Source organism: Rattus norvegicus, chromosome 1, assembly GCF_036323735.1.
Source record: "Rattus norvegicus strain BN/NHsdMcwi chromosome 1, GRCr8, whole genome shotgun sequence".
Classification (NCBI taxonomy): Eukaryota; Metazoa; Chordata; class Mammalia; order Rodentia; family Muridae; genus Rattus; species Rattus norvegicus.
The window spans coordinates 164549255-164575101 of NC_086019.1; the positions used below are offsets into that span (position 1 = coordinate 164549255).

General features: G+C 41.8%; 1 protein-coding gene across 7 annotated transcripts in view; it reads left to right on the plus strand.

Annotated features, from left to right (window-relative positions):
- Fam168a (family with sequence similarity 168, member A) overlaps positions 1-25847 on the plus strand; it is a 146096-nt gene that overhangs the window by 79808 nt on the left and 40441 nt on the right. For all 7 annotated transcript variants that reach the window (NM_001108494.1, XM_006229773.5, XM_039082504.2 and 4 more), the window contains one exon: positions 5083-5170. In NM_001108494.1, coding sequence (NP_001101964.1) covers positions 5101-5170 — 70 coding nt within the window. In that variant the 5' untranslated portion in view covers positions 5083-5100. The remainder of the gene's footprint in view (positions 1-5082; positions 5171-25847) is intronic.

Genomic DNA, 25847 nt, shown 5'->3' on the forward strand with positions numbered 1-25847 from the left:
ATTTTCCATTTGTAAATCTTCTTAGCAGAGCTAGATTTTCCACTCACTTGAAAGCTTAGGTTTTCTTAGGCTAGAGAGATATGTCAGTAGTTAGAGCACTGTGTTGCTCTTGCATAGGACCCAGGTAGCTTCCCTTCCCAGCACCCACATGATGGCTTACAACACCCCTAACTCCAGTTCCAGGAAATCTGATGTCTGACTTCTGCAAATACCGGGCATGCAGGTGGTCCACATATACACATTCAGCTAAAACATTCCTAAAATAAGTACATTTAAAAATTTGGCTGTTTTTGTACCATTGAGCTGTGTAAATTTTTCACACATTCTAAATGCAAATCCTGTATTATACCTGTAATTTAAAAACCAGATGTGGTGATACACACCTGTTATTCTAAAATTTGGGCAGGAGGATCAGAAATTCAAATTGTCTACACAGGGTCTTTGAGTCTAGCCAAGCTGGAATACCTGAGGCCCTATGTCAAAGAAAAAAACAAGTATATAATTTGAAAATAGTCTTTCATTCTGTAACTTTTCCTGATGGTGCCCTTGTTTTGTTGTGGTACAGAGATTGAACCTTGGGTATCAAGCAAAGCAGGCAAGCGCTCTACCACTGTATATCCCAGCCCCGCCCTCCCTCCCCCCTTTTTTTTCTTAACCTTCTGAGACTGAGTCTTTTATTAAGTTTTCAGAGCTGGCCTTGAACTTGCTCTGCAGCCCAGACTGGTAATATCACAAATACTACCACTTTAGCCTCCCAAGTAGCTGAGATTATAGTCCTGCACCAGTAGGCTTTTGTGATGTTTTGAATACAGTCAACTTACATATGAAGCCCAAACTAGCCTCTTTTCTCAGTTATTTTGAGTTACAGGGATTACAGGGGTTTGTCACCACACTGACTGGTAGTTCCTCTTTTAAAAAAAAAATAATAACAACAACAATAATAATAATAAAGTTGTGTATTTATTTCTTTGGCTTGTTTGTTTGTTTTGTGCTTCAGTTATCTAGAAAATTATTGTCAACTGAAGGTTATGAAAGTGATTCCTTCATCTTCTTCCCTATGCTTCTAAGGGATTTATATTTTTAGCTTTTAAGTCTTTGGTCCGTTTGGGTGTTATTCTAAACTCTTCTGTTTGCTTTGTGGTCTCGCATGGTTCATTTGCCCTTTCTCAGACTCATTTTTCATTTGTAAAGTGGAGACAGTTCATTTAGCTAAATGTGGTTACTGCAAACTCTTGACTTCTTTTACCTGTAGTTTATGAAGTGATATAGGTCATATAGTGGAAAATACTTAGATGTATAAAGAACATCTCAAGTATGGCTGAATGCTACTTTTATAAAATATATACCCACAAATACATTTTCTGAATAAAATACTGTTCTGAATAGATGGCGACTTGTAACCGTTAACTAAAACTAGAACTCCTGGGCCTAGAGAGATGGCTCAGCGGTCAAGAGCACTGTCTACACTCCTAGAAGTTCTTAGTTCAAGTCCCAGCATCCATATGGTAGTTCACAGCCATCTCTACTGGTATCTGATGCCCTCATCTGGCATGCAGGTGTACATGCAGGTGTACATGCACTCTTGTAAACTTTGTTTTATCGTATGTGGGTGGAGCTTAGTAGCCAATACAGAAATAAGATCCCTCCTTGTTTAGACCCTTCGTCCCTCCCTCAGTGCAGGGTTTGGGGAGAGATATGGGACACACAAACTCCAATCTAAAGCTTTGCGTGCTAGTTAAATAAATGCCCTACAGCTTAGCAGTTATGGGCGCTGACTGCTCTTCCAGAGGACCTGGGTTTAGTTGCTAGCACCCTCATCAGACAGCTCACCTCTATAATTCCAGTTCTAGGGGTTCCATGCCCTCTGACTGACTTCTGTGAGTACCTACATTCACATGGTCCAGAAAGTTCATTCAGGCACACATACTACGTGTAATAAATAACAAATCTTTAGAATATTTCTATCAGTATGAGACATTTTATTGGATAGCACTACTTTAGACTGTCCATCTAGATAAAGATGAAGATTCAAAAAAGTGTACATCTCCACTAATTTTTATGATTATTGTTTTCCCCAGTAGTTCCTTTTAATCTCATCTAAAATAGTAATAGTAATGTCAGTTAGTTAATTATTTGATAAAGAACTGTATATATAATAACCAATCTATAAGAAAATTTTTAAAATAACCTAAGTAGATGAGTTATTTTTAGGAGCTAGGAGAAATGCAGGGAACTGACCAAAAAGAAATAGTTGGAAATGGTGGAAAATTTTGCATTTTGATTATAGAATTGCAGTTATTTGTATAATTGAGTACACTTGGGGGGTCAGAACTATATTCCTTAAAAGAGTGAAATTTACTATATGTAAATTCTACCTCATAAACTCATTATTTTTTGGAAATAAAAACTTTTATATTGTATTACTTTCCATTTTGAGATTGGAGGAAACTGAGAGTGGTTAGGACACTTGCCTGTGGCTTTCAGTTGATGTGTTGTGGTAATTACAGAACTTGGACCTGAATCTGCCTGACATTAGAACTTGTGGTTTTAGCTGATGTGTGACATCATGACCAGTATACAGATTCTGTTGCAAAAGGATAATCCTTTGGAAACTGGGAAGTCTGCTCTCAGCAGTTCCCCCAGAAGTGACTATGGTAGTCTTATTTTAATTGTTTGTTTTCTTTTGGGACAGAATCTTACTGTGTAGCCCAGCCCAGCCTTAAACTCACAGCAATTCTCGTTCAGCTTCCCCGGTGTTGGGATTACTGCTTTGCTTCACCGTACCTGGTTTATTCCAAATATTAGACCCTGGCAGAACTCTTTTCTGTCATTTACTGGTTGGGATTGAATTGATGTTGTTATGTCCATGTCATGGTTTCCTGTGTCTGCCTGGGGCTCTCAGTTTGGAGCAGCGGGAGACCTGTTTCACAGATGATGTGTTTCTTTGACTATAAAAATGTTTCACATTTTGTCCAATCGGCAGCACAGGGTGTGTTCTCAGCAGGAGGGTGTGCAGATGTTTATAGCTGTTGTGCTGCCCAGCACATGTTTCAGTCTGTTTCTTGCTGCTATAACAATGCCACAGATTGGGTAATTTGTAACAAGAAAAAATTTATGTGCTCACAGGTCTGGAGTTGGGAAGTTCAGTAATGAGGTGCAGGTGTTTGGCAAGGCCTTCTCGCTGTGCCATTCCATGGTAGAAGAACAGAGGAACAAAACAAGAGGGTAGAGAGAAAGCATGAGAAACTTCTTTTATCCTTTTATGAGGACCCTTCTACCAGTATAACAGCATTAATCGGTTCGTGAGAGTGGATCCCTCATGATGTCTTAAACCTTCCACCTCTTACTGTACAGTGGCCATTCAGTCTCCTACACATGCTTTTAGTGGGTTCTGCCTTCAAGCCATGACAGCATTTTTACAGTCTTACTTAACATGGACCTGTTAGGCGGAGAACTGGTTGAGGAGAAGAAGGTCCAAGTAAGGGAAAGGCTTCAAGCTGTCATCTGTGTTATCTGCACAGGGGCACCTTAGCCACACGCCATCACAGTTTATATCTGCAGATCACGTTACCATCAGCAAATTTAACATCAGAGTTTACTTCTCAGCCAGGTTGTGGAATGGTTTCCCCTAAGTTGAACTGAGAGCATGTGCCTTATTTATATCCTCACGCTGAGCTGAGAGCATGCACCTTATTTATATCCTCAAGTTGTAGCTTCAATTTGTAGATGAGTGTAATGACCCCATTAATCCTAGCCTTGTTTGCCAGGGCTTCGCATTGGGCAGACTTATGGAAGTTCTAGATTCTGAGATGAACAGTGGCATTTTCTGTTTGCCTATTCTGAGAGTCCCAGCATCCTGTCCTTGGGAACCCATCAATTCTCCACCTTTCATTCCAGAACCCTGAACAGACATAATTAATCACAGAGCCGTTGTCATCAAGCCAGATGTTCACTGCCTGCCTTCAGCATTTAACTTGTTTCCCTATCCCGGGGTGCAACAAAAGTTAATGACCTAAAAAATTGCCCATCTATCATGTAAACCTAGTTAGGAGAGAATTGTTTGACTTTATGGAGTGTAAGTAATATATCTGGAGACACGTACTCAAACATGTGTCGGCTTATGTATAAGATATGGCTCTCCAAACAAGATGGGACAAATTGTCTGGGTAATAGAGCTTAATGGCAGATTTTCCATTAATCAGAATGGAGAATGTCCGTTAGGATAATTAGCAGAGCACTCGTGTAGGTGATAGTTATTGCACACAAATTTCCAAGTCTATTTCTTACCCTTGAATAAATTTGGTGAAACGTCTTGGCTGTTTTCCTTTTTGCTTAAGATATTCAGTAGCATCAAATTCCCCCTTTGGGGAGCATCAAGATGGCTCGGTAGCTAGAGATGCTTGCTGCTAAGTCTGACAACCAAGTTTTATCCCTGGGACCCACACAATGGAAGAAGAGACTCAACTTCTGCAAGTTGTCCCCCGACCTGCACATGGCACTGCACGTGTATGCATGCATGAGCTCACAAATAAATTTAATAAAAATTCCTCCCCTTTTTCTTTACAGCTGTTAGTAGCATTTATCTTATCTTCTGCAGGCATAAGAGGTGCACAGGACACTTGCTTTCTCCCTTCCAGCAGGCTAGGTGCTGACCACCAGACACCCAGGCTTTCCTGATAAACTGTAGCAGCTTGTCAGTTTCCAACTGTGAGTTAACATCATTAGAAATAGAAAGGACCTTAGAGGTCAGCTAATCCATTAGCATTATGACATCGAAGTCCGAAGAGGAAAAGTGACTTGGCCAGTGCCACATTAATGTCAGAACCCTCTGTAGAATACTGGTAATAGTATTAAACTGAGCCTAAAATGGCTGAGTTGGCATTAGACAAGTTCTGTCACTTCTCTGTTCTTTCATTCTGCATCTGCCAACTGGGGAAAGGATTGTACTCTATTTAATCCTTTTGTTCCTATACTATGACGCTTCCCTTCGAGCATAACTGAAGACTTTAGAAGAGATTAGAAGATAATGCCACAGGGAATGAGCAATTAATAATCAGTGCTGTTGTCTTTGTCTTTCTGTAGGATCCTCAGTCTTCCACAATGAACCCCGTTTACAGCCCCGTGCAACCTGGGGCTCCTTACGGCAACCCCAAGAACATGGCCTACACTGGTGAGTGCTATAAGAGTGAATTATCATTGCTTTTCAATTGCTCTTTGATATACTTTTATATTTACTTAGTGAATTTTAATCGTTTTTACTCCTACTACCTGTTCTCACCCCTCTGCCATGAACGGATCTAATTTGCTGAGTGACTTTATAACTTACTACAGGGCTCCAAAAGCCCTAGCAAAGCTTGAGAGGCTGTGAAAGATGGATCTAAGGTCCAGTAATGATGGAGGAGGGAGTGACAGACAGGGTCTCACTGTGTAGCTCTGTCTATCTGGAACTCACCGTATAGACCAAGTTGGCCTGGAACTCACAGAGATCTACTAGTCTCTGCTTCCTAAATGCTGAGATTAACAGCATGTGCCAACATGCCTACCAGTAGAAGTGACTTTCTTGGCTAAAGAATTGATTATTGAGTTATTAACAGTGGGCTGGAGAGAAGTTAACACTTACTGAGTACTTATCATGGTCCTGGCCTGTGGTAGGCACCTTAAGTATTTCATTCCACATTTATTTGTTTGTTTGTTTATTTAAAAATGGACTTTACAGTGTGTGTGTGTGTCTCACATGTACCACCATGGTGTATGTCTCAAAGAGGACAACTTCCTGTAGTTAGTTCTCTCCTACCATATGGGTTCTGGGAAATAAAACTCAGGTTACCAAGCTTTGTGACAAGTGCCTTTAACGGCTGAAGCATCTCTCTGGGCCCACACTTTCATTCTAAAGTAAATTCCATGCAATGTAGCTTATTACCACCATTTCACAGATGACAACATTATAGTCATAGTGGACACTGCAGAGTCTAAATTAATTAATTGAACGCAAGTCAGTTGATTCTGAAGACTGATGTTTTAAACTCTTACAATATAGTGTTTTTTTTCTTATGTTTTATATATGTTGTGTTTGGAATGTTATTCCTCAAGAAATCAATTTTTAAACCAAGCATGGTAGCTCGCACCTACAATTCTGGCACTTGTGAGACTGAGACTGTGAGGAGGATTTCCATGAGTTTGAGGCCAGCATATAATACCTGACATAAAGTAAGAGCCTGATAATAGTTGCTCTCAGTTATAATAAGTAAAGGCAGGCAGGATGTGCAGCACTGGAACTGAGTGGAAAATGTGTCTGAAGGTATCTAACTTGTATTTACACATCACAAGCCTTCAAAATATTGACTAGGAATCAAGATAAGGTGATATATGAATAAACACATTGTTACAAGGCATGGTCAGGTTCGGAAGCTATGGCTCACTGGTAGACTCAGACCTAACGTGAAAAAGTGCTGGGTTCACACACACACACACACACACACACACACACACACACACACACACCGATTATATAACCGTGAAAAAGTGCTGGGTTCACACACACACACACACACACACACACACACCGATTATATAACCAGTTCTTGATCACAGAAAAGAAGTGTTGAGGGCTGGGCTGGAGAGATGGCTCAGTGGTTAAGAGCACTGACTGCTCTTCCAAAGATCCTGAGTTCAAATCCCAGCAACCACATGGTGGCTCACAACCATCTGTAATGAGATCTGATGCCCTCTTCTGGTGTGTCTGAACAGCTACAGTGTACTCATATATAATAAATAAATAAATCTTAAAAAAAAAAGAAGTGTTGAAGAGGGAAAGTAGCTGAAAATTTTGGTAGTGGGATTGGAATTGGAAGAATGGGAGAACTTAGTTCTAGCACAGAGCCACTGGCAGAATGGAGGCTGTGAACTATGTCAGCTCTGTTTAAATTCTTCCTTATATGACTAAAGATATCTCAAAGAGCAGAGAGCCTGTTGTCTGAAGTTGACTCCCTTCCCTTCCCTTTTTTTTCTTTTCTTCCTTTTCCTCTTCGTCCTCCTCCTCCTCTACTTCCTTCCTCCTCTTCTTTTGGAACACGGTCTCTCTGCATATCCCTGGCTGTCGAGATTGTTGTCAAACTCAGAGATTTGCCTGCTTCCGTGTCCCTAGTGCTATAATTAAAAGTGCCACACCCAGCAGGGTTTTGTTTTTGTTGTTTGTAATTTTAAAGATCTCACGGTATAGCTCCCTGTCTGTTCTGGAACTCTCTATGTAGACCAGGATGGCCTTGAATTCAGAGATTCCTCCTGCTTCTGATGAAATGTATGCACCCCCATGCCCAATTAAGTCAGCTTTGGCTATCTCTCCATTGTTTTTTGTTGTGGTAAGGATTAAACCCAAAGCCTTACATATACTAGACGAATATTTACCCTGAGCTACACACTCAGCCTTAGCCGTTTATGCTTTTAAGTTAATAAAACAGGTCTCGATAATATACATCCAAAGAATACTCTGAATTATACTGGAAGTTCGGTTTGATAGGGTCGTGGCAGTAATCTCTAACTTTCAGCCTCACCTGTTGTGTTTATTACAACTCTCTTGCTCTTCTTGTTTTTGTTTTTGTTTTGTTTTGTTTTGTTTTTCGGAGCTGGGGACCGAACCCAGGGCCTTGCGCTTGCTAGGCAAGCGCTCTACCACTGAGCTAAATCCCCAACCTCTCTTGCTCTTCTTAATCTGCAGAGTAAAATATTTTGTTTCAGCTCTGTTATGTGTTATTTTAATAAAATTATTTCCAGTAGCCAAGACACATGGGACAGACCTAGCTCAGGGAGCTTATTGCTTTTTCCCTTCCCAGTTCAGGGTGTTCCCAGTAAAGTAAGCTCTTTGCCAGAGGCAAATAAGCTGGTTTGGCATGCTGCCTTTCTGGCTAACTTCTCTTAGAAATAGCTAAGCTTGAGAAGGAAGGGAAAGTTACACTTGTTGATTTGCACTAAAAAGATCAGGCAATATGTTACTTTGGAAAAGGGAACAAACTTTGTCTTTGCTGGGCTCATGGTAGAATTCCACAGTGCATTTTGATTAAACGTACAGCCAACTTAAAATTTAAGCTCTGTCAGTGAATACCTGGATGGCTTTAGACAATTGCTTAACTTCCCTAAACTGAATTTGTTTTGTAAACTGAGATAACACTATAGATATTTAATAGGATGATTCTGAAAATTGAATTATATAATTTATACTCTACAGGGAGAGAAGAATTTTTATGTGTCTACTTATTAGGATATTACTATCCTGGAATTGTAATTTCTCTGCTGGAGAGTTTAGAACTCTGCAGGTAGTTTAAATAACACACACCATACACAGTCAGCCATATACATTTTACCTAGACTAAACTTTCAAAAACATCAACTTTTCTTTTTAAAGTCATTTTCCTGTGCTTTGGTTTTTGTTGGTGTTTTTGAGACAGGATCTTACTGTGTAGCCCTGGCTGTCCTGGAACTCTCTGTAAACCAGGTTGGCCTCAAATTCACAGAGATCCCACTTGTCTCTGCCTCCCAAGTGCTGGCGGTAAAGGTGTGCGCCAACCCTGCCTGCCTTCATTTTCCTGTTAGATCATTGTACTTTTTGTTTTATTCTTTACCTAGGCTGACAATGTAGCCCAAGGTTAACTTTGAACTCTGAATTCCACTTCTACCTCCAAGTACTGGGATTAAAAATAGGTGTCACCATGCCAGAGTGTGTCTCGACTCTGTAAAGAGAAATTTGGGCTTCAACCCTCTTGAGGGCCAGACACCAAAACCAAGTTCTTAGCACAAAGGAAATTTGTCTCAGAGGGACAAAGACAAGGGATAGGAGATAAAGGAGAAGGGAGAAAAGGGACAAAGGAGTGGGGGTGGGGAGTGGGGGTGGATAATTACCCCAGAGGAACAAAGGACTGCCTCTAGATAGGGAGGAGACAGACATGGGCTATAGGCATATGGCAGTTTAAAAGGGGAAAGAGGAATCCCGTGTTAGGAACCCCATGTTAGGGGGAGATGTTTAATTTTAGTTGGACAGGTTAATTAGGGAAGCCAAAGGGGGACTTTTGATTGCTGGATTTCAATACCTTGATAGCAGGACCTTTGTAGTCAGCCTTAGGAGGAAGGAATGGCCAAATAAGGAAATAGACTTCGGGGACTAGCTTTAGGGATGCATTCTGATGGTTTTTAGCAAGGAGGAGAGGGAAAGGTAAGGAGCAGAACTGGTCTTTCCCCTGTTTTCCATGCTCAGGCCTGCTAGACTCTTCACAATCCTTACTTCCTAACCTTAGTGACTATAAAGAGCAGTTCTTTTATTATTTATTTGTTAGTCTGTTCGCTTAGGTTTTTCCAGATAGGGTTTTTCTGTGTCATCCTGGCTGTCTTTCTTGAAGCTCTCTCTGTAGGGCAGGCTGGCCTTGAACTCAGCGGTCCACTGTGGGCTGAGCCTTGCTGCTGGGATGCTGAGCGCTGCCAGCCTGTCACTCAGGGAAGACAGAATGCAATCTGGGATGGGGTCCCAGCCCGTTTCCCTGCATAAGAAACAGCAGGGGCTGGGACAATGGATACTGTGGTTCTCAGCCTCCTGTGTACCCAGATGCTGCTGGGGACCGAGGGGTTTGGGAACATACGTGTGTGTGTGTGTGTGTGTGTGTGTGTGTGTGTGTGTGTGTTTGTCCTAGAGTCTGAGCTTCCCCTATGCCCCAGGCAGGAAGGGGATGGCTGAGCCCAGGACAGAATGGAATCCAGTTTGGCTCCTACTGAGTGCCAAAGTATAGAGGGACTGGAAGAGAGGCCTTCTCTAGGAGATGTAGGCGCTCTTTACTCTCTTTATCCCCCTCTCCCACCCAGTATCGATGGGATGCCCAGGAAGGGAAGCTTATTGGCTAAACACTTGAGGCCTATCTAGATACTCATTAGCATGAACTCTAGGTTTTTATGCTACTTTAACATTTCTCATGGTCCCCTCAGTGGGCTGTCATGGTTAAGTGTTCCAGGATCGGAAGAGCCTGACCGGGAGCTGGTTCCAGTCTTCTGTTCTCATTTATGAGAATTGCCAGGTTTTTTTAACTGCTTAAACCTTACCAAGTCTTCTGGCTGGTGGCATGGTCTACTTGCCCACAATCCACTTGCCCCTGCCTGTTGAGTGCTGGGATTAAAAGTGTGTACCACTACTACCTCACAAAAATCAGTTTCTTTGATGGACAGGACCACATACCTTACCAGAGCAGCCTAACATCAGCTCATTATTTAGACTTCCTGTTTGTTTTTCTTCCCTTCTTCATTTTTTAAAAAGATTTATTTATTTATTATATATAAGTACACTGTAGCTGTCTTCAGACATAATAGAAGAGGGCATCAGATCTCATTACACATGGTTATGCGCCACCATGTGGTTGCTGAGGTTTGAACTCAGGACCTCTGGAAAAACAGTCAGTGCTCTTAACCACTGAGCCATCTCTCCAGCCCACTTCTTCATTTTTTTTTTTTTTTTTTTTTGATTCCCAAGGATTTCCTTTTCTTTCTTTTCTTTTTTTTTTTTTTTTGGTTCTTTTTTTTTTTTTTTTTTTTTTCTTTTCGGAGCTGGGGACCGAACCCAGGGCCTTGTGCTTCCTAGGTAAGCGCTCTACCACTGAGCTGAATCCCCAGCCCCTCCTTTTCTTTCTTAAGTATCCCCTTTGTCTAAGAATAAGATGTTTGTCATGCTGTATCTAGCTTCTGTAGAGTTTGTACAGGAAGCAGATTTTCAAGTTTTCTTGTATATGGCTGGAAATGGAGGATTGAAGTAAGATGAGTTCTAAATATAGTACATTAAATATTTATTACTAATGATAGTAATGACTATGCCAAAAAGATTTTAATTGCCATTTGGCAAGTACATGCTAGGTAATACATAAATTATTTACTATTAACATTAAGTTTCATAATACTCTTCTTTGCAGATAAAAAATTGTGATAGTTTAACTCGGGCCATGTGATTTGACTGGTAATTATAGCTTCTAAAGGGTACAGAAAGACTTGAACTCAAATTGTATGAGTTTATAGTATGTATAATGTCTTAGTAAGGATTTTACTGCTATGAACAGACACCATGACCAAGACAACTCTAATAAGGACAACATTTAACTGGGGCCGGTTTACAGGTTCAGAGGTTCAGTCCATTATCATCAAGGTGGGAGCACGGCAGCCTCCAGGCAGGCATGGTGCAGGAGGAGCGGAGAGTCCCACATCTTCATCTGAAAGCTGCTAGCAGAATACTCACTTCCAGGCATCTAGGATGGGAGTCTTAAAGTCCACACCTACTCCAACAAGGCCACACCTCCCAGTAGTGCCACTCCCTGGGCCAGCTGAGCATGTACAAACCATCACATGTAATAAGCAAGTTGGCCTGTCTTAAAGATGTACTGCTTTCACAGCAGCTAAAGATAAGTGACAAAGCTCATGATAAAGCTGAACCTGTGTTAAAGCATCGTGACCAAGGACAACTTGCGGGGAGAAAAGGGTTTAAACTCTCAGGTCATAATCTATCACTGAGAGACATCGGGGCAGGAATATGAGGCAGGAACCAAAGCAGAAGCCATGGAGGGCTGCTGCTTATTGGCTTGTTTCCTATGGCTTGCCCAGCCTGCTTTCTCACACAACACAGGATACCCCATTTGGGGGAAGAGAGTTAGCACTGCCCACAGTGGGCTAAGCCTTCACTAATTAAGAAAAATGTCCCACAAGCTCACCTACAGGCCAATTTGGGGAGACATTTTTTTAGTTGTATTTCCCTCTTCTCTGTAATAGCAATTCTTGGGGGTTTCTGACACCCACTTTACTCCCAAATAACTGCAGGGCATTTCTTAACCTGCTCTTAAATGACACAGAGACTTGGTATTTTTATTAACAAGCTTTGGCACTATGCTTAGCTATTCTAACATGGCTGGACTGCTGCTACCCAGAAAAATGCCCTGTTACTTCCCATCTGGTCTTGCCCTGGCTCCGTCTAGTCCATGTGTGTCCTCATGGCTGCTCTCTGATCTCAACCTCATGGTGAATCCTCTTGGTCCATCTACACCTCTTCCTCTCTCTCTCTCTCTCTCTCTCTCTCTCTCTCTCTCCTCTCTCTCTCTCTCTCCCTCCCCCCACCTCTCTCTCTCTCTCTGTCTCCTGGACCCCCTGATTGGGATCAGAAGTTCTGCCCTATTCTCTTCTCTTGCTCAGCTAGTGGCTGAATCAGCACTGTATAAACCAAACCAAACAGAGGTTATGGAAAATAATTTTTACATAACATTGAGACCAGAGATGCATGAACATGCCATTGTCTGGACTACAACCAGATGTCTGGGCATAGAAATCAGCATCTGAATACACATTGCACAAAATCAGCGCTTCTCAGATAACGCTAATAAAGACCCAGTCAACACAATATGCTAAAGGAGAGGTTGTCTTTTTTCTTTTCCCAGTAAGAGACCTTTTCTCTGAGACTCTAGAGATGGTTAGTGACCTGTAGTTCAAGTGATGAGGGTTGGAGGTTCATGGGTGCAAAAGTGGAAGAAGTCAGAGCAGGTGGATCTCTGTGAGTACAGCCTGATCTACATGGTGAGCTCCAGGACAGCCAGGGCTACAGAGAACACCCTGTCACAACACAAGCAAGCTCAAAATTAGAGGAAGTCAAGCCCTTGTGGTGTTACCTATTTCAGAGGTGGAGAGTTAAAAGGGAAATGAAGTTTAAGATTGGAAATACTGTACAACTCTAGGATATGCTGTGTTCTGGTGAACAGTTGTCTTCTAGTCAATTGACAACATTTTCCCTTTTTCTCTCTGTCTTTCTGAAAAGGCCTCTGCTGTGTGCTTAACACTGAGCACAGCATTTTCAGAGAAATTCTTGGAGACTTTGTTCTTGCTATATAGTTGACCCTCTTAAGAAAGTGACTGGAGAATACAGTATGCCATATACTTTGAGTTGTTTACCTGTAGATTGTGTTGTGGGTTAAATATTTGTGTTCCTCCAAAAATGCGTATGTCGAAGGCCTAACTTCCAATAGGATGCTAGTGATAGGAGATGGAGGCTTTGGAGGTTAAATTAGGTCATAGGGGTGGGGCCTTCACAGGGGAGTTAGTGTTCATGTGAGAATAGATTCCAGAGTTCGGTCTGCTCTGTGGGGCACAGCAAGAAGATAGCCGTGCAAGCCAGAAGGAACCCTCTCCAGAGCTCACTGTGGCATCCTGACCTGGGCTGTTAGCCTCCAGATCTGAGAAGTAAATGTACGCTTTGAAGCTCCCTAACTTACAGCATTTTTTACTTTGGCAGCCCGAGCTGCCTACAACAGATAGTGCAGCAAACCTGAACACCTTTCTCCTAGGTTCACTTTAGCAGTGGTTGTGATAGGACTTCTTTTCCCAGAAGCTTTGGGAAAAGGTGTGTTGGTACAATTTTGGAATGTAGTTAAGATGTATATATACTTCCCTTTCCTTTAAGACAGGTGTATTTTTATATTTTATGAGCATGAATGTTTTGCCTCCATGTGTGTTGTGTGCTGCGTGTGTGCTACTGCCCTCGGAGTCTCTCTTCTGGCATTAGAAACCCTAGAACTTGGGTTACAGTGGCTGTAAGCTGTCATGTGGGTGCTGGGAACTGAACCCTGGTCTTCTGCACGAGCAGTAAGTGCTCTTAAGCACTGAGCCATCTCCTGGGCCCCTTTTCTTCTTCTCCTAAAATATTCTGACGGTATAAGCATCTGAGTGTCACCCAGAGGTCTGGTGTGTGTTCTGAGCAGAAAAGGGATCTAGAGTGTCAACATGAGATGAGAATAGAGAGAGGAAGCGCCAAGCAAAGGACTGGCTTTTACTCTTTCAAAGGATTTATTTTTGTTTATCTGTATATTTATGTGTTTCTTTGTGTGTATGCTATATGTGTGCAGGTGCTGAAGTAAGATCAGAGGATACTGGATCCTCTGGAGCTGGAGTTAAAAGTAGTTATGAGCCACTTAACATGGCTACTAGGAATAAAACTCCAGTATTCTGTAAGAATAGCAACACTCTTGACTGCTCTATTAACATCTCTTCAGACCTAATTTTTAATTTATTTATTTTTGTGCTCACCAGTGCTTACAGGCCACAGTATATGTATGGAGGTCAGAGGACAATGTCAGGTGTCGCCAGCCCTTGCCTTCCACTTTCTTTGAAGCAGGTTCTCTCTGTTGCTTGCTACTGCACTGTGTATGACAGATTGCTTACTTGTAAGCTCCAGGGTTCTCCTGTCTGTGTCCCATCTTAGTCTAAGAGTGCTAGGATTACAGAGACCCAGTCTGTGCCAGCCTTTATGTGGTATCTTAGTTACTTTCCTATTGCTGTGATAAAACACTGTGACCAAGGCAACTTATTAAAAAATTGTTGCATTTGGGGCTCACAATTTCAGAAGGTTAGAGTTCAACACTATTACGGTAAGGAGCATGGTGGCAGGCAGGCATGGTGCTGGAACAGAGGCTGGGAGTTCACATCTTAAGATACAATCATGAGGCAAAGAGAACTAACTCGGAATGGCTTGGGCTTTTGAAACCCCAAGGCTTACCCCCAGTGACAGTAAGTTCCCACCTTCTAGGAAGTCCAATCCTCCAATAAAACTATACCTCCTAATCCTTTCCAAACAGTTCTATCAACTGTCACATACACGAGCCTGTGGGAACATTCTCACTCAGCCCACCACACATGGGTAACAGGGAGCCAGACCCAGGCAGTTATACTGCACAGCAAACCCTTTACCCACTGAGCCATCTTTCTAGATGCCAAAGAATTTTTATTCAGGCTAGTATGTTTATGGCTTTCTATTCAGGTTACATATGCTGTAGTGGATCATAGGCACATTTAGGGAGGTTGTGGCAGAGGAGAAATTTTTTAAGAAAAAGAAAAGCTTCACATAAACGATCTTGAAACAAAGACCACTGGTTCTAGGGACCTGTTAACAGAGGATGATATGGCTTATTGATGAGAGAGGTGTTGCTAGATTAAGTTCCTGTTCAACTGGCTTATTTGAAATAGTGCACTCTAGAAGTACTTTTTGCAGTAAATTCTGTGACAGGCATATATGCAGGAATTTCTCATGATATACCCTACTACAGACATAGGTTCATCCAGACTCCTTCCTTGTTGCCTCTGGGCTCCATTTTGTTGGAGTTTGATATAACAACTCTGTTTTGATATTTGAAACTTCCAGAATCTAGGCTCTACTACTGATAGGCGGTAGCACATTGATAGAGTTATTTTAACCTTTCTGAATTATAGTTTTCTCAACTATAAGATGAGGTAATGGCGTAAACCAGTGGTTGGTTCATGGGTCTATAAAAGCCTCTAGTACAGTCCCTAGCTAAATAGTTATTGTAAAGCACAGCAATGAATATGCCTTTTGGAGAAAAGAGATTGGAATGCAGAGATGGGAGATTTAAAACTGTGCAAACCGGAAGTTTAGCCCAATAGGTAGAAGGCTTTCCTGGCATGCGCGTGGCTTTGCTTTTGGTCTCCAGTGCTGCAAGAGAAAAGCCAAACCAAATCCATTCTGTAATGACATCTGATAAGCTATTACACTTTTGTGCTTCAATATATATTCTACAAGAAAAACACAAAGGTTTGGAAGTTGTGGTGGTTTGAATATGCTTGGCCCAGAGAGTGGCACTGTTAGGAGTTATGGCCTCGTTGGAGTAGATGTGGCCTTGTTGGAGAAATGTGTCACTGTTGGGGTGGGCTTTGAGACCCTCCTCCTAGCTGCGTGGAAGACAGTAGTCTCCTGTTTGCATTCAGAACAAGATACAGGATTCTCAGCTCCTCCAGAGCCATGCCTGCCTCGATGCTACCGTGTTTCCCGCCACGATAATAATGAACTGAACCTCAGTCCTTATTAAATGTTGTCCTTTTACAGCAATAAAAACTCTAAGATAGAATTTTTCTTCACAAGGGGGCAAAGAATAGTAAATGTAGCTCGGCCAATATCCACTTGCTATGTGGGTCCCAAACCCATTTAGGAAATAATTGCAAGATTTAAGAATGTGTGAAGCTGGGCTGGAGAGATGGCTCAGTGGTTAAGAGCACCAACTGCTCTTCCTAAGGTCCTGAGTTCAAATCCCAGCAACCACATGGTGGCTCACAACCATCTGTAATGAGATCTGATGCCCTCTTCTGGTGTGTCTGAAGACAGCTACAATGTACTCATATATAATAAATAAATAAAATATTAAAAAAAAAGAATGTGTGAAGCCTTTACCTTACCACTATATGAATGAAAAGATGGGGAAGTCAGTGGTCTGTAGAAATGATCTGCGTTGGAGCTGGCCTGATACCTAGGGCATCCTGCTCTGGGCTATTTATTCACTGTCTCTCTTCCACAAGGTAATCACTAAGGTTTCATCTTCCTTCCCCATATTCTGTCCTGGTACTTCCCCCTCTTATGCTTCCTGGAACCAGTTACAGTGCCCTGTGAATTTCTGGTGTCAGACCGTAGCAAACAGTATGTCCAAATGTTACAAATACGTCCGTTGAGTGTGGTAGCACAAACCTATAATCTCTATGTTCTGGAGGTAGAGGCACCGGGATTGGGGTTCAAGGCCAGCAAAACAAAATCCACAATCTGACACTCTTAACTCCCAGTTCCTCTCTTCCTCTTCCCTTTTTTTCACTAACAGGTCAGCCAGGACTACATAGTGATTCTGTCTCAAACAAGCAAAAAAGATGTATCCGTTTATGAGCTAGAAGACCTTCATGATTAATAAAGCTGTCAGCCTCCAGATACAGTAAATGATCTGATATGTCAATATGACTCAAAAGTAGTCTTTTTGGTGACCAGATCCCTGCTCAATTCTCTGCCTGTCTTTCTGTCTGTCTGTGTCTGTGTCTGTCTGACTACCTGGTAGAGCTTTTAAGACTATCTGACCGCTGTACTTCATATGTGTGTGATGTATGTGTCAGCATTGGTCATCCTTAACTGCTCACTACCTTATTTTTTGAGACAAGCTCTCTGATTTTCATCCAGACTGGCTGGTCAGCAAATCCCAGGAGTCAGTCCTCCTGTCTCCACCTCCCCAGAGCTGGGATAACAACATATAGTCATACTTGGATTTTTATGTGGGTTCCAAAGTCAGGTACTTAAACTTGCAAAGCATGCACTTGTAGGCATTTCCCCTGTTTGGTGCTCTGTCATTTACATAGAACTTCCCCCAAGGTTTTCTCATTTAATTTTAAAACAGCTTTAGAACGGAGCTCTTATTTTCCAAGAGAACAACTGGGGATCAGCTTCAAGGTCATACTGTATAGCAGGACCTAAAAGCATTACAAAGTAAATGCTTTTACTGCTATGGAATATGTGGATTTCTTGGGTACCACAGTGATTAGCATCTCAGATGAAATAGGAAAACAAATTCAAGTCCCCGAAGTTGCTAACACTCCTGTGATGATGAAGCTTGTGTCCTCTGTTCAGAAAGACCCCCTTCACTTAACTTTCTCAACTTCATTGAGGAAGAGCCTCATGGAATGAACTGTTTTTACTGTAGTTATGGGTACTCTACTTATGTTAAGCCTAATGACTATTTTTAAACGTCGTCTTAATTTGATGCTTCTGTGTCAATTGATACCCTTAGTTCCCCCTTACTCCCCTTTTTTCTTCCTCTTTTCCTGGGGGAAGAGGAGGTAGGATACTTCCTGTAGCTGAGGCTTCAAGGGTTGACTTTGAACTTCATCCTGATCCGCTTGCCTCTACTTCCCTAGTCCTGGGATTACAGGCACATGTCCTGATTTATGCATTACTGAGGGTCAAACCCAGGACAAGCACTCTGCCAGCTATTTCCCTAGCCTTCTCCTCCCTGTCCTCTTCCCCCCGTCCTTCCCCCTTTTTTAAAAACATCCCTTTTTAATGAGTATTTGTTATGGTGGGACACACATCAGAGTATACATGTGTGTGTCAGAGGATAACTTGCAGGAACTGGTTTCCTCCTTCCCAGGCTTGAACTCAGGCTTGGTGACTAGTCTTCGGGCATGGTGGCAAGTGTCTTTACCGATTGAGCCAGCTCACCAGCCTCTTCCTCCCCCTCCTTTAAGCATGCTTCCCTTGCTTTTCTTTAATCTACTCAGAATTTGTTTGTTTTTATTTGTTTTTCTTCTACTTCTGCTGTTTCTGAGTTGTAGTTCCCTTTCTGGGTTTTCTCTGTTCACCTATTCAAAGTTGGTGTTGCCTGAAGGCACAGTTGTTATCTACAGACTGGTTTATAGTGTGGTAGACACTTCATTGAGCTTCAGATTAGTTTAGTCTTTCAAACAGCTCCATGATTGTCTCATACATTGCTCAGACTTAGTTTAAAACTGAGTGTATTACCTTATTTCCCCTTAAAAACTCCTTTATTCTAGCAGTCTATGATTTGTAACACCCTAACCTATCTTTCAAACCAGAAAATACTGACCTTGGTAGACTTTTCTCTCTCCTGCATGCATGCATGCAGAGGGGTAGTGTGTGTGTGTGTGTGTGTGTGTGTGTGTGTGTGTGTGTGTGTGTGTTTCTGAGATATAGAAATCCTGAGCAGGCAAGGGAATGCTCCTCACCTCAATTGCAACCAGGAGCAGGATTCAGGAGGAAGCAGCTAGCACCCTCTAGTGTTATAGTCTTCATGTGGATTTTAGCTCTGTGGGTGTTCCAGCCCTGATATCAGGACTTTTAGTCCTTGGCAGCTGCTAATCTCGTATCTCTCAGCCTAGATTCTGAGACCATTGGCCTTAAGGAGTTGATAGCCCTCTGTAACTCTTCTGGTGACCAGAGTCTTCAATTTCTTTTTATTACTTTATTATTATTTATTTTATTTTTTAAATTAAGACAGGGTCTCTCCGTATAGCTCTGGCTGGTATCTAACTTTGTTTTTTTTTTTTTTTTTTTAAGATTTATTTATTTATTATATATAAGTACACTGTAGCTGTCTTCAGATACACCAGAAGAGGGCATCAGATCTCTTTACAGATGGTTGTGAGCCACCATGTGGTTGCTGGGAATTGAACTCATGACCTCTGAAAGAGCAGTCGGGTGCTCTTAACCGCTGAGCCATCTCTCCAGCCCAAGGTATCTAACTTTGTATAGGCTTAATTGGCCCATCTGCCTGGCTTTGGCTCTTGAGACCTAGGATTAAAGGAATATACCACCACGGTTGGCCTTTTAGTCTTCTTTGTACTCTCTCTTGTTTGTGTCCTTCCATGCCCCCATAGTCCCTTTCCTACTTCTCATGCATTCATGCATGTCTCAGAACATTCTCTATGGCACATATGAGCCAACATGTATATTTACACACACACACACACACACACACACACACACACACACACACACACACACACACACACACTAGAATGCAGTAGGGTTGGAGAGTTGTCTCAGCAGTAAGTACACTTCCTGTGTTTACAGAGGACCTGGGTTCGTATTCCAGCACCCATGCGGCAACTCATAACCATATAACTTTTCTCAGGGGATCCTGCAGCTTTTTCAGACCCTTGAGGCACCGGACACCAGGCAAAACACATACATACAGGCAGGCAAAATATTCATACACATAAAAAAGGAAATCTTTTTAAAATAAATAAGCACAATAAAAAGCAGTAACATTTGGATGTCATCATCATTAGTTTATGTTAGTCATTCTACAATTAGTTATTACAGTCATGACTACTATTAGTAACTATCACGAAGGTGTCCAGGCATTTTATAAACATTGTCTCCATTTGCAATTTTTCAGGTAAGTGCTGTTACCATTTTTCATGTATTTATTTAGTTACTTACTCATGTTATTTAGTTTCAACTAAGCAACATTCCCAGGTTCTTGCAGCTTGTAAGAGTCACTTTAAGCAAAATATAAAGATAAACACTAGGGAAACCAGACTATTAAACATGCAGGGTTGTCTCTTCAGTGAAAGAAATGGATACCTGCTTTCTGCCCAGACAGCTGGGAGTGGATGTTGTTAATAACCTGGTGATCTGTGCTATCGATGGGGCCCAGTCAAACCACAGTTCCCAGACTCTTTCTCTCTAGGAGTTTCATCTTCTCAGTCAATAGAACCCATCCTTAGGGAGACGTCACATATACTTTGTAGCTTGGTGACTTCTGTGATAACACCAGACCCTCCCCCAGGCCCTTAAGCTACAGAACCCATTCTTAGGGATGAGGTGGCACCTACTTTGCAAAAGAGTTTTGATGCTTTAAGCTTTATTGTGATCATTGTTACCAGGAAACTTCTTTCCAAAGCTTACACTGTACTTAAACATGGCTAAAATAAACTGCCAGTGTCAGACTCCAGAGCAGTGACTCTTGACTCTTCTAGTGCTATAACCCTTTATTACAGTTCTTCATGTTGCGGTAAACCCCAACTATAAAATTATTTTTTGGTACTTCATAACCATAATTTTGCTACCGTCATGAATGGTAATGTCTGATATACAGGATATCTGATATGCGACCTCTTTGGGGTCTCTATCTGTAGGATGAGAACTGCTGCTGTAGAAGTTTGATCCAACACTGGCTACTAAGTTATGTTAACTGGTTGTCTTTGCCTCCTGGGGATTGTTACTCTATCAACCCTGGTGTTTGCAGAGAGCCCACAGAAACCTTTTTTCCTTTGAGAATCAGTTTTGCTATGTGGCCTAAATGCTAAAATTTTAGGCATGTACTACCATGCCTAGCATAAGTATACTTTAAAAAAAATCATCATGGGAAAGCATACACAGTGCAAAATTTCCCATTTTACTCATTTTGAGAGACAAAGTCAGAGAGTCTTCATGCTTACATGTGTATATGCAGAGGCTAGAGGCCATCCTTAGGTTTCATGTTTCAGGAGCTGTCAACCTTGTGTTTTGAGAGAGTCTCTCACCTTCTAGGAACTTGCCAAGTAGGCCACTCTGGCTGGCCACCAACCCCTAAGAATCTGCCTGCCTCTACTTTCCCAGCACTGGTATTACAAGCTTATCCCATCAAACCCAGCTTTTCTTTTTAAAGTCAGTTTGTGACCAAACTCAAGTACTTTATTGACTAAGCTGTCTCTGAGTCCATCTTAGCTATTTTCAAGTGTATGGTTCAGTGGCATTAAGCACATTCACCATGTTGTGTGACCACCTTTACTATTTCCAGAAGGTTGTTGTTGTTTTTTATTTTTAAACCATCCTAAATACATTCTGTGTCTCTTAGGAAATCCTTCCCTATACCCAGCCTCTGGTAACTCTGGGCTACTTTTTGTTTCTGTGAATTTGCCTGTTTTAGTTCATTTACATTAGCATAATCATATTTATTTGTCTATTTATCTGTCTCTTTAGATGCCCTGGAATCTGCTCTAGGCAGTAGAAATCCTTTTGGCTGTTCTCTTGGTGGCGAAAGTTTGCAGTTAGGATACATAATTACCACATAGCGTGGACAAAGTCCTTATGGGCATATGTCTACATGCTGGCTATTTTATGTCAGGTTGACACAAACTAGAATACTTTTTTTTTCTTTTTCTTTTTTTTCGGAACTGGGGACCGAACGCAGGGCCTTGCGCTTGCTAGGCAAGCGCTCTACCACTGAGCTAAATCCCCAACCCCTAGAATACTTTTAAAAGAGGAAACCTCTACTGAGAAAAAGTCCGGCAGACTGGCCTGTGGGCAAGCCTGTGGTAAGTTTTCTTGATTGACAATTGATGTGGGAGGGCCCAGCTCACCATAGGCAGTGAATAGCGTAGGAAAGCAGGCTGAGCTAGCCGTAAGCAGTACTCCACCACGGCTGCTGCATCAGCTCCTACCCTGACTTCCCTGGTGCTTGTGCTCTGTGATCCAAGTTTTAAGTGTAATCATAGGAAAAAGGGAGAACCATAACCCTGTCACAGAACCAGCAAGTACTTAAATGGGGATTCCATGTTGTTAACTACTGAGCTCTCAATGAATTCAGGTTGATTAAGTGAATAAATGACTGAGTGATAAAACTACAAAAACTGAAGCCTTTTCAGGGATCCATGAGTGTCTGGAAATCGGCCTTGGATTTTGCAGTAGACATTTTGTCCTGAGGTCCTTCTCTAAAGCTCTGATTGATGTTAGTGCTTCTATCTGCTCTAGTACTCGAGGTCAGATGCTTGCACAGGCTGAGGCTCCAAGCAAGGTTAGGAAAACATGTGAAAGATGATATGTTAACACTAGTTAGACACATGAAACTGTCTATAGCCCATTTTGGCAGCTACTCTAGGGTTAAGAATTAGTGCCACAGCTCCAAGGCCACCAGGAAAGGGATCTCAGAATCGTCTAGTTTATGTTTGCATCCCTGTCTCCAGTCTTTACTCCACCCACATAGTCTTCTTTTCTCTATCCTTGTATTCATTATTTCTGATCAGCTTATAGTGAGCATAGATAAATTATGGAAAACACAGTTTTGTGTGTGTGTGTGTGTGTGTGTGTGTGTGTGTGTGTGTGTGTGTTCGTTCGTTCTTCAATTACTCTCCACTTATTTTTTTGAGATAGGGTGTCACTGAATCTGTAGTTCACAAATTGGCTAGGTTGGCTGATCTGAAAACTCTGGGGATCCCCCTGACCAGGTTGTATGGCCCAAGTTAGCCTTAACATTAAAATCCTCCTGCTTCTGCCTCTTTAGTGCTGGAATTACCTATTTTACATTATACATTATATTATAGATAAGGTGTTGTGAGCCATCACACCTAACTTAAAGTGTGTGTGTGAGAGAGAGAGAGAGACAGAGACAGAGGTGTGTGTGTGTGTGTGCGTGCGTGTGTGTGCATGTGCATGTGGAAACCAACAGTCTTCTTCTGTTGCTCTTTTTTTTTTTTTTAAAGATTTATTTATTTCATGTATGACTACACTGTAGCTGTCTTCAGACACACTGGAAGAAGGCATCGGATCACATTACAGATGGTTGTGAGCCACCATGTGGTTGCTGGGAATTGAACTCAGGACCTCTGGAAGAGCAGTCGGTGCTCTTAACTGCTGAGCCATCTCTCCAGCCCTTCTGTTGCTCTTTATCTTATTTTTTGTCATGGGTCTCACTTAACATACATGCAAGCAAAACACCCATACACTTACAAAGAGTAATAGTAAAAAATATTTAAAGAGTATAGAGGGAGATCGGTGATGTCCCCTTCCTTTCATTAGTAAAGCAAGAACCTTGCCAGAATTCCCCAGGAGAATTGTTTTTGTCATTGGTCAGAACTAAGCTACATGGCTTTCCTGAGCTTCAGAAAAGCTGAGAAAGGAGTATTTTAGTCTCAGCGGATGGACAAACAAGGCAGCATTAGCTGAGAGTGATGACTTAGCCAGTCCATAGAAGCAGCCACAATGCCTAGGCAAGTAAGTTAGCTTCCATCTCACTCTGTCTCTGTCCTAAAGACAGGATCGTGCTCCATAGCTCAAGCTAGCCTTAAACTTCCTGTGTAGTCCAAGCTGTAAGTTAGCTTTTCTTGCTGTCTTCCTCACCTGTGCAATAAAAATAATGGTAGAACCTCTCTCATGATGGCATGACGATGAATAAATGATAGTTCCATAGAGGGTTTAGTATAAATACTCAATGTGTGATAAGTAACATCAGTCGATTTTTATTCTTAGGATTACTATGTTAACGCTGCAAAGTAACCTGTTTCATAAAAAAGAGGCATGTATGGATTGGGGCATGACTCAGTGCTAGAACAAAGCCCTGGAGTCTAGCCACAAAAACAAAAGTAAACAGCAGATGTCAAGTAGCTGAAGCTCAGAGCATGAGGGTAACTGTGCTGAATTCTCACTTTCAAGTGACCAAGGTGGGATTAGACCCTATCGCTGGATCGAAGAGTAGTTAAGTAACTTGCCTGGAATCCTTGAGCTATTCAGAGCGAGGTGTTTTCTACACAGCATACTGCCTTTGTGCAACACTCTTGAATTTCCTTTTGCAGTTTCAACTGATTAAGTCATAATAAACCAAGCAGTAAAATTCAGAAGATGAGATTGATTAATTACTCAGCTGTTAAGATGAAGCCGTGAATTAATTGTACTTCAACGCACCTTTAATTCTATCCTCCAGGGCGCACAGTATCATTTGCATCATACAAAAGCAAGTCAGCCGGTGTCTTGAACAAGGCCCTGCATTTAGTTTAAATTCATGAAAGAGTGTAAAAACACATATAACAGTATACACACACACACACACACACACACACACACACACACACACACACACAAGCTTTTTTAAAACAATCACAAAACTTGCTTTTGGCCTGGTTGGTTCTAGGCTAAAACACATGGAACCGTGTGAGGATGATGGAAAAAGTTAAGTCACACAATTGACTTTTTTTTTTAAAAGGTTTATTTTTATTGTCTTTATTTATGGTGTCTGTGTGATTATCTGCCATATGTGTGTGTAGAGCTGGGAAAGAGTGTGAGACACTTTGAATCCGGAGTTCTAGGCAGCCGTGTACTGGGGATTGAGTTTAGGTCCTCTGCAAGAGCAGTAAGTGCTCTTAACTCCTGAGCCATCTCTCCAGCCCACAATTGATTTTTTTCCCTATAGCCTTAAAATCCATGGGCATTGTAACAGGGAATTTTTAACAGAAACAAACAAACAGGCAAAAAAAGAACCCAAAATAGATTAAAGTACCCACTACATAGGCAGGAAGATCTCTGTGAATTCCGGGCCAGTCTGGTCTACATGTGAGCCCCAGGGCACCCAGGATGAAAGAGAGACCCTGACTCAAACAAACCAAAAGCACCTACCACTCTGCAAATGTTCATGTGTATTTGAGTACGGCATTTAGAATTTTAAATATTCTTCCAGTTTTCTAGCCTGTTATACAGGACATGTGTTCCTGAGATTTAAAGGAAAGACTAGCTTGTGATGAAATATATTGTAACACACCCGAAGAGGGTATCGGATCCCATTACAGATGGTTGTGAGCTACCATGTGGTTGCTGGGAATTGAACTCAGGACCTCTGGAAGAGCAGTCAGTGTTCTTAACCGCTGAGCCATCTCTCCAGTCCCTTCCTCTATCTTAAAAATGGTTTTAAGGTTTTGATTTGTAGCGATTTTTAATTTGTTGAGAGGTCTCGTGGTGTAGTTCAGGGTGTCCTCTAACTCCCAGCTCTCCTACTTCTGCCTTTTGGGTGCTGGGGGAGGCATACACCAACAGGTTAAGGATTTTATCTGTTTTGTTTTGTCTTCTGAGACAGGGCTTGCTCTGTAGCTCAGGAGGCTTGACTCTCGGTATGTAACCTAGGCTGGACTTAAACTTGTGCTCCATCTACTGCAGACTCTTTTTTTTTTTTTTTTTTTTTTTTTGGTTCTTTTTTTTTTTTTTCGGAGCTGGGGACCGAACCCAGGGCCTTGCGCTTCCTAGGTAAGCGCTCTACCACTGAGCTAAATCCCCAGCCCCTACTGCAGACTCTTGATAGCTGAGATTATAGGTATGCTTGGTTTATTTCTGAAATTGGAGAAGTAAGATGTGTAGGAAAGGGGAAGTCTAACTTATTTTGTGGGGAGAGCTATGTTTTAATAAATATGAACAATATAAACAATATTACATCTCTTTAAACAGAATAATGAAGTAAAATAGTCACCATGGAGTGAAAAGAAAGTCATAGATTAAACCATCAATTTGTAAAATTGACATTGTTCTTTTATCTGTTTAGAAAATAAATGCACAGAGGTCAGAGTCCATTCACCAACGGCCTTTCTTTGTTGGGTACTTCTACTATATAGTGCTCTGATACACAGTGCTCTAGTACACAGTGCTCTAGTACACAGTGCTCTGGTACACTGTGCTCTGGTACACTGTGCTGTAGTGCATAGTGCTCTAGTACACAGTGCTCTGGTACACAGTGCTCTGGTACACTGTGCTGTAGTACACAGTGCTCTGGTAC